General features: G+C 43.5%; 1 protein-coding gene across 1 annotated transcript; it reads right to left on the minus strand.

Annotated features, from left to right (window-relative positions):
- Positions 1-1,425: 1,425 nt before the first annotated feature.
- On the minus strand, positions 1,426-2,895 carry LOC123430097. Its single transcript, XM_045114010.1, has one exon. It carries the CDS (start codon positions 2,609-2,611, stop codon positions 1,787-1,789), a length of 825 nt encoding a protein of 274 aa, XP_044969945.1. The 5' UTR covers positions 2,612-2,895; the 3' UTR covers positions 1,426-1,786.
- Between the last annotated feature and the right edge of the window lie 6,830 nt (positions 2,896-9,725).

Raw genomic sequence — 9,725 nt, forward strand, 5'->3', positions numbered from 1 at the left:
CTTTAGTTAGAACACTCGTGATATTATTCCGTTTCCTGCACCTGCTTTGTTTGATTCTTATGCCAGGGACGGGTATACCATCCTACCAAAGGATATGTACGTATTAATATCTCATCTAAACACTCATGCATTGATAGAGGTCTTAAACTATATGAGGGGCAGAGGATGCAAGTGACATCTTAAACCTTTATAACTCACGAGGTCTGGGCAGCAACGTGAAATAGTTTAGATCGGACACACAAACACATCGGCATGAAGTAGTCCAAGTTGTGTTTTTCAAGCCTCATTTTAACTAAAAATACAATGAACATATGAAGCCCATAATATACTATAACACTAATCCCCTAGAATTGGAGAAACCACATTCAATTGCGGACTTCCATTGATTTCGGGTTACGTGATTTTGACCCGATCAACAGTTTCTCAAAGCTCTCTTATTCAATTTTATTTACTATATTTATTAATACACTATGCTCCTTAATTTTAAGGCCTCACAATCAATTGAAGCCTTCAATTTATAATTGGATCATCCGATTTTGATCGGGTCAACAATTTCTCAAGGAGCTCTCTCATATATTCTAATTCATCTATATAATTATATTCATTTATTCCTTGTGCTTTTTAATTTTTGAAGCTTTCTTATTCCATCGAGGCATTTAATTTTAGATTTGATATACGATTTTGACCCGTTCAACGATTTTTCAAAGTAATTGGCAACAATCGATCTATAAAAACATATCAATCAACCGATATTCCTCTCATCCCGTAAAAAGAAGTGTCAATATATGCTATTGTAGCACCAATATGGAACATGCAGCCACGGATGACATTTTCACACAAAAGTATGGATTGATTAGCAAATAACATCGAATCAAACCGTTGAAGGTCTATCGAACACGCTGCATTATAAATAAATAAAAACATCCCCCCCCCTCCGGCGGGAAACACAATACTCTTTTTTTGCGGGGAGGGAAACCAAATACTCACTCAGTGTATTAAGTTTAAAAAATATATAATATCTTTAACTTTGATCAAGTCCAGAGGCAAAAATATTGACATCCACAATATTAAATCAATAAAAAATGAAATTTTATTTCATGATAAATCTAATGCGATTTGATATTACGTATATGGATATATATTTTTACAAATTTAATCAAACAAAGTATTGCAAGTATTTTTGATATACTAAACCAATAAGATTTGACTTCTAACAAAGTTACACCTTATATTTTACTACAGAAAAAGTATTTTTTTATGACAACCAAACAACGTCGACGATGCAGCAAAGCGTGCCTAACCCTTTTACTTGATGATGAAACGGCAAATGTTTAGCCCGCTTCCAAAATGCCATTTAATTGCAAGTTTCGAACATCCCAGAAGAACAAACGGATCAACACAAAGCAATACACAAGCAAGTGCATGTTTAGACGAAAAATCAGTCCTGTAGTTTTATGTTCACTGTTTATATATGCCTCATACTTCGTTCTCAGAGCACCTGCTCAACTAATGCGATCAAAATTTTGTTTCTACGAATTATACACATGCTAAATCTCTGAACCGACGTCCCGCAAACAAAAACAAGAAAAACTCTGCACCGACGATGTGACGTCTCCATCTTCCGCGCCAAGCCAGCAGCCTCCGTCCGATACGGATCTGACGGCTTTCCGCTTTGTCGTCCGCTGATGTTCTGTTCCCGCTGGTTCCAGAACTGCCGGAGCTTCTCCAGAATCGAGCTCGCCCGCAATTTTTGTTGTAGCCACGACCGAACGGCCAATCCCTTGGTTCACTCGTTCATCTCGCATTCAGGAATGGCGGTCAGGTCCGGGGCGAACCTCGGCTGCATCCTCCCGGCGCTCTTTACGCGCGCCACCGGCCGCCTCTTGGCTATCAGCGCCGGCACGGTCTTGTAGTTGTGGGCAAGAGTCTCGTCCACCTCCGGCGGCGGGGCGAACACGAGCGGCGAAACAGAGCCGGCGCGTTTCCTCCGTCCGCCGCTGCCGGAGGCGTTGGTGTTGGCCTTGTTGACGAGCGCCGCGGACGCCCTGACGGCGAGAGCGGCCACGTCCTCGCGCCGGAGGCCGTTCCTCTTGACCTCGGCGGGGAGCACGAAGTAGATCTGGCCCGGGCGGAGTTCCTCGCCCCCGGGCACGGCGGCCACTGGGCCCTCGAACCCCATCGCGTCGGCGTCGCACAGGAACCACCCGGCGGAGCCGTCTCCTGCCTCCACGGAGTCCTCGAGGGCGCGCGCCGCCGTCGCCGGGCGCGGGTACTCGCGCAGCTCCCCCGTTGGCAGCAGCACCATCGCCGTCGAGGCGGCCAGCCCCTCGGAGCGTACCGCGGCCGCCGCCCCGCCGCTAGACATGCAGAGCCCCATTTTCGCCACGTGTTGGTGTAGGTTTGAGGGTCGAGCTGGTGTTGTTGTGAACTGTATGTAGTATGATACTATGATATTGTTGTCGTTGCTGCAGGAGTATGTGAGAGGAGGAATGCTCAGCCTTGGACTCAGATTGTGATGGAGTTGGAGGAGTGGGAGGCCTGATTTTATATAGGGTAGGGAGAGGCGAGGAGGAGGGAGAAGGGGTTCAGCAGCTTGGGGAAGGAGGAGCATGACAGGCTGCCGTTTGGCTGGGGCCAGCGTGCGTGCTATTGCTAGTCTGCTACTGCTTGGACTCGGGATATTCTTGTTTTTTCTCGGCTATTTTTTGAGTCAATTTGTTTTTACTGCTGCTATCTGGTGTGGTCTGGTGTGGTGTGGGAGGAGTGACGTGTACGTATGTGCGTGGTGAATACTCCTGCATATGTGGTGAAACCGTCGTAGTTATGATAGCTCTATGCTCAAAGTGCAGTAAGAGTATTACGGACGCGCTTTATTGGAATGGAAACTTTTGAAATCTGGATGTATATACATTCTATATGCAAAATAAATTTAGCAATTTGATAAAATGTTTAAACATTTTGAAAATAATTTGACCTTCCATTATATTTACAGATAATTCACAAAAACGAAATTAGACTTTGACTTCTTTTCAGAAAAGATAAATCTTCGATCAAAATAGTGTGAATAGTGACCTGTAATAGCAAAATAATTTTTGGTTTTTGTCTAGAAGTCAATGTTGAATTTTTTTCTTGAAAATTTAGTTATTAGTGCAAAACAAAGTCAAGTTTAATCTAAAAATGCTTTGGAACTATTTTGACATTTTCATTTATTATTATAAAAAATCCTCATGTGGGTGCATATACAACCAAAAATCAAAGTGTATTTTCCGTTTCATGTGCTGCTAGACAAGCGTGCTACTTCCAAGTTTCCTTCTCAAGTGGGCAAACTTACCATGCAAGTTTCCTTCCTCATCAAGAAATCTTACACACCAAGTCTCACCAACTGAAGTACTATATAAACTTATTTGGTTTTGCTTGGTACTATAAGAGTTGATGATTCATGGCCTTTAATTGTTGATGTTTTTATTTAGCCATAAAGACTACATAGAATCCTCTAATTAATGATGCTAATCCCCAACAAAAGCCCGCTTACACTCATGACATTTGTGAACGCACGGGATGCATTTTTAGTGTTAGGGGTGGTGTTAGTTTTTAGAAGAAAAAGACATGGCGCTTGTTTATTTTTAATGCAATTTTTGTCAATAATTGCCATTCTTTGGATATAGATCGTGTGGCTTTGGGGGCGTCGTTGGGCTGAGGCTCTTGGGGAGTTTCCTGGGATCTCAATCGCAGCGAATGTGTGCAAAAAAATTACCTCTGAATAATTCATCATGCCATAAAAAGGGTAAATAGCAATGCACATTATTATCTCGTTCCTAATGAGAACATTGAACATTTTATCCATGAATTCAAGAGGATCACATACATATTTGGGGATGGAACCATACAAACTTATAAGGAGCTTTGACGTCCATATTATTTCACCTCAGAAATGCAAGGATATGACATATTAAAAAAGCCCTGACATTAGCAAAACAAATAAAATATGTTTGGACCAATGGATCAAACAAATTATATGTGTCCTCAAAGATATTTTGGTAGGTGGAACAAACTATTGTCAATAGATTCTCGAGCTTTGTTTTTAAATCAATTCAATCTGATTGGAAACCAAATGCAATAATTCAAAATGGTATGTGGAATTTCCAATTATTATTATTATCATTAATTTACAAGCCTTGCATACTTATGGTGTGTATATTACTCCCTCCGTTCCTAAATATAAGTCTTTAAAAATGTTTCATTAATGAACTACATACGGATGTATATAGACATACTTTAGAGTGTAGATTCCATTATTTTGCTTCGTATGTAGACTTCTAATGAAATATCTTAAAAGACTTATATTTAGGAACGGAGGGAGTACAAGTTTAAGTACCTACGAGTGGCAGATTTTACTCATATGTGTTATAATTCTAATTTATCGAAGCGACATCAACCGCATACGGTTCTCGTCATCTTCTGAATGGCTCGAAACAATGGACACGGCATCAAACACCCGTAGTACATGCTAGGTACACACTACTCACTGTAGTTGACCAAATGAATGTTTCTTGTTAAACTGGCCAAAATATCACACTAGCTTCCTGGAAGATCGCTATATATATTTTGGACAGTTGTATTGTATGAACCCACGGATATAAAGGGAGAAAAGTGGAAAAGCAGTAGGGCGTATTCCGTGTGCCAAAAGTCAAAAGCGGGCAAAATCAAACGGTTTTTGCAAAAACTCGTGTGCGTTTTAGCTAGCGGCAGCCAGTGGCCGTGGCTACTCCGCCTCGTAGTAATTTCGCTCGGTTTGTTTCCTCGGGACGGAAACTCGCCAACGCATTCAATCGCATGCGTTGCGTCATATGTATCCCTGGTCGCGCATCACCTGGTCAAAGGCAAAGTAGTGTACTAGGGGGAGCAGTACGGTGCAGGTCGTGTGTTCTTGGACGGTGCGATATGTAATCGGCTCAACTGAAATTTACGATTTCTTTAGATTACTCTATATTATTATTTTTTACTTTAGGAAGAGCAGTATACTGTATGTCCTTTTTCTATCCGTGCATACAAATGGACACCCGCACGAAAAACAAAAATGACCTACCAGATCGACCGTGGCATCAATCAATCCAAACCTGCACAGTAGAGGGAGACGTGTCTCTGCCGGGATCACAAGATGGTGCGCAGCCACGACACTACTTATAAACCTTGTCCAGAACTATCGGGCCAAGATCCAGAATGAAAAACATGTGCTGATACAATAATGTGGCCAGCAGTGAAATCAGGAGGACCAAACAACTGTTGTGCTGGGGCAAGCCAGCGACGCAGCAACGGTGCATCATGAGTCCAGGTGAAGGAATAATCAGGTTCAGGCGAGGAAGGAACAGACAACAAGCACTGTGCTGAATTGTTGACTTGTTTTATGGTAGTATAGATTAAGAAAAAACGAGTGCACCTCAGTCTGTGAGAGCCCTAGCTAGACACTACTGGTAGTGTTGGTAGTACCTAGTACGTGGCAGCCTGCATGCGCTCCAAGCTTGCAGACCTGCTCGGGCCCGCACGCACGACGGAGAGCAACTTCTCGCCTGTGTTTAGCCACGTAGCCTTTGGCGCGTGACCCTCAAGGCGTCGTCACATTGCTGCTTCTTTGCTACGCAGGGTGCGCGTTGAGTGCTGTGGGGACTGAATCGATTGGCGTCAGGTGAGGCTGGGTCCGACCCACGCCGCGCGTACCAGACCAATAATGTTGCTGCTAGCACGATCCATAGGCCGTGGATCCAAAAGGTTTTCCCCACAGGTTGGACTTGGACATATGCAAGTTTTGTGTTTTGCTGGGATATGCAATCGTTTTTAGCGTTTTCTTTTATTGAAAATATACATCCGATATGGAGGGACGAAGCCAGCATGCATACATAGGGATAGATTTGTTCATGAAAAGGATAAAGTTCATACGAAATGAAATCTTTTGACTACAACAACCATTATCATAGTAGAAAAAATAATTCATTAAGGAAGCCTAGCCCCCCCTCGCCTCCCCCCTAGATTCTTCCCTGTTCATAGGGATACATTACTTGCATTCATAAAAGTAACAATGCAAACATAAAACACATTCAAGCAACACAAAACAATGAAGGAAGAAACGGTTATACTGCTGCATATAACATTCCGTACAACTATCTTGTACCCAAAAACATCGTCGTTGTTGGAGAAGAAAAGCATCACAAACTGATCCACATATTTACGTTGAAGAAACTACTAGCCATAAAGCGTTAACGAGCCGCGATATTCACCAAACTCAAAAGGCTGGATCTAGCCCGGTATGGAACATTGGCAGGAAGAGCCTCTTCAACGTTGGATCCGGGGCCAACACCAACCCGCCCTTCAACACGCGACCAGATCCGCAAATCCGCAATAGTCATCACCATTTGACTCCAAGAACGGCACATTCTTGTTACCGTGTGTTTCATAAATCATCACAAATAATGCGGATACAACGAAAGTATTTTTCTGCTCCCAAACTCAAATAAGCTTGGTGAACAGTAATATTAAAAAACATTTTTTTTAAGTCTGATATTTCTTTTGACAAACATTGATCAAAAAAATCATTTCTTGCAAAAAATCGTCATGAAATCATATTCCTATAAGGCATGGCAAAAAAGTACTTCAAAATGATTTTGAAAGTAGCATCTTGCGAGTATTGATTTTGTTTTTTTACACCTTCTAGGAATGTGATTCCATGATGAATTTTTGCAAACAACTAAAACTTGTAACAATGTTTTTTTTTAAATCAGATTTTTAATTTCTTTTTAAACTTTTTTAAATTTTACTATTCACCCGAGCTCATTTGATCTCGGGCTGAGAAACTTTGTGTCAGGGATACAACGCACTCACGCGGAACAAACGATAAAGGTAGAGGGACAACACGTCGTCATAGAACTATTCGACAAAATCACTTCAAAAATATATAATTACATTGCGGTCCTTATAAATTCTCGCAGCTATCATTACCATTACTAACCATCGCCGGATTAGGAGGAGAACCATGGTCCAAAAGGGCAAAGTGAGGCGAGGAAGAAGTCTAAGATTGGCGACACCTTTATCGTTGTGGCGTGTCGAACCGAGATCATCCCCATCCTCCTCAACTCCGTGAGCCAACGTCAACCATTCACACCGTCGAATCCTAGCACAAGGTCCACCACCATCAAGCTGCAAGCCGAGATTCGAAAACACCATCCTACCACGCCCATCAGTGCCACTATAAGGGACGAGAACCGTCGGCCAGACTTAAAATCGCCTTCCTGATGGATCAACGGGAGACCGAGCCCACAAGCTCCTTGACGCCGTCATGGCGGGGCTGGAGCTATGACATTATTCTTGGATGCACCACCATCATCATCGTCAGTAACAACGTCCCTATAATGTATGCTTGGACTAAGATGTGGAGGGTTTGGCATCCGCCACATGACAGTTTGTTAACTGCTAACGGCTGAGATAGTTGGTGAATGTGCTCATACAATGTACCAATGACACACGTGGTAGAGTAATTATGTTACTTTGGCGCATTTTGTAGCTCCAAACAGATATGATTCATGGTAAGGAGGTGCCCCCCGTTGATGTTATAGCGAACTATATCGGGAATTATACGAAGTCACATGCATTCGCTGAGAGATATAGTGTCGACGAAGTAATGAAAGGGAAGATGCATGTACTTGAAGTTCGAGTATTGACGAACAAAGCTACGGCCTCGTCGGCCGCTCCATGGCCTCCCTTGCTAACATATCATGTCGTCCTTTCCATTGGTGGCTATTTCATTCAGTCGGATGTCTCATCGGTGCCTGGGATGGTGTTACAAAAAACTAACATATTGTTCATATTCACAGCTTATTGCGTGCTATTCAACCACAACGAGGCATTGTAAGGTGAGTTACATGCGATCATGCAATGTTTGGTTCTTTCCGTCCAACATACAAAGCTTCGAGTCATTGTTCAGCCTGATTCTTCACATGCTATCAATTCCCTTTCTTCACGTGGCTTAGTGATGAGGACATGGCTACTTTGGATACGACAAAAAATATTGAATACATGCATCATGTGAGGTGATTTCTTGTAAGAATTATGAAACAATTTGTTTCCGTTATCCAGAACAAAAATATTTCACCTATTTTTATTTTTATGCCCAAATGTAGAATTGCAGAACACTTGTACGAGCCACGTGTGAACACAAACAAAAAGAAAATGATTAAGTGTTGTTCAAGAAGTGTCAAAGGAAATTATTACGTGACGTTGAGGAAGTCTTCTTGCATCACTTTTGGCCCAAAAGAAGATAGAGACCAAGTCTCCCACGTTCTGAACTCGGATTCGTACTGCACATACATACCTGGCTCAAAACGCAAACAAATTTTGCATACGAACTCCAAATTGGGCGATTCTTTTTTTGTTGAAAAGTGTAGGATTGAGAAGAGGTGTATTCAAAGTGGGGGTGGTGGATAGACTACTTGAGCAAATAAAAAATTAACCTTCTCCCAATTTTATCGGTTGGCAAGTTTTAGCAATCCTACCGAGTCTAGCACATTCTACATATGCAAGTCTAAGAGTATAGTAGTGAAAAGTAATCACATGCTAGTGTAAGTTGTTGGGGAACGTCGCATGGGAAACAAAAATTTTCCTACGCGCACGAAGACCTATCATGGTGATGTCCATCTACGAGAGGGGATGAGTGATCTACGTACCCTTGTAGATCGTACAGCAGAAGCGTTAGTGAACGCGGTTGATGTAGTGGAACGTCCTCACGTCCCTCGATCCGCCCCGCGAACAATCCCGCGATCAGTCCCACGATCTAGTACCGAACGGACGGCACCTCCGCGTTCAGCACACGTACAGCTCGACGATGATCTCGGCCTTCTTGATCCAACAAGAGAGACGGAGAGGTAGAAGAGTTCTCCAGCAGCGTGACGGCGCTCCGGAGGTTGGTGATGACCTTGTCTCAGCAGGGCTCCGCCCGAGCTCCGCAGAAACGCGATCTAGAGGAAAAACCGTGGAGGTATGTGGTCGGGCTGCCGTGGAAAAGTCGTCTCAAATCAGCCCTAAAACCTCCGTATATATAGGTGGGAGAGAGGGGACCTTGCCTTGGGGCTCAAGGAGCCCCAAGGGGGTCGGCCGAGTCCAAGGGGGAAGGCTCCCCCCCAAACCGAGTTGGACTTGGTTTGGTGGGTGGGAGTCCTTCCTTCCCTTCCCACCTCCTCTTTTTTTTTCTCTTTGATTTTCTTTCCTAGGCGCATAGGGCCCTTTTGGGCTGTCCCACCAGCCCACTAAGGGCTGGTGTGCCACCCTCAAGGCCTATGGGCTTCCCCAGGGTGGGTTGCCCCCCCGGTGAACTCCCGGAACCCATTCGTCATTCCCGGTACATTCCCGGTAACTCCGAAAACCTTCCGGTAATCAAATGAGGTCATCCTATATATTAATCTTCGTTTCCAGACCATTCCGGAAACCCTCGTGACGTCCGTGATCTCATCCAGGACTCCGAACAACATTCGGTAACCAACCATATAACTCAAATATGCATAAAACAACGTCGAACCTTAAGTGTGCAGACCCTGCGGTTTCGAGAACTATGTAGACATGACCCGAGAGACTCCTCGGTCAATATCCAATAGCGGGACCTGGATGCCCATATTGGATCCTACATATTCTACGAAGATCTTATCGTTTGAACCTCAGTGCCAAGGATTCATATAATCCCGTAT

This window comes from Hordeum vulgare, chromosome 2H, assembly GCF_904849725.1.
Source record: "Hordeum vulgare subsp. vulgare chromosome 2H, MorexV3_pseudomolecules_assembly, whole genome shotgun sequence".
In the NCBI taxonomy this organism is placed as follows: Eukaryota; Viridiplantae; Streptophyta; class Magnoliopsida; order Poales; family Poaceae; genus Hordeum; species Hordeum vulgare.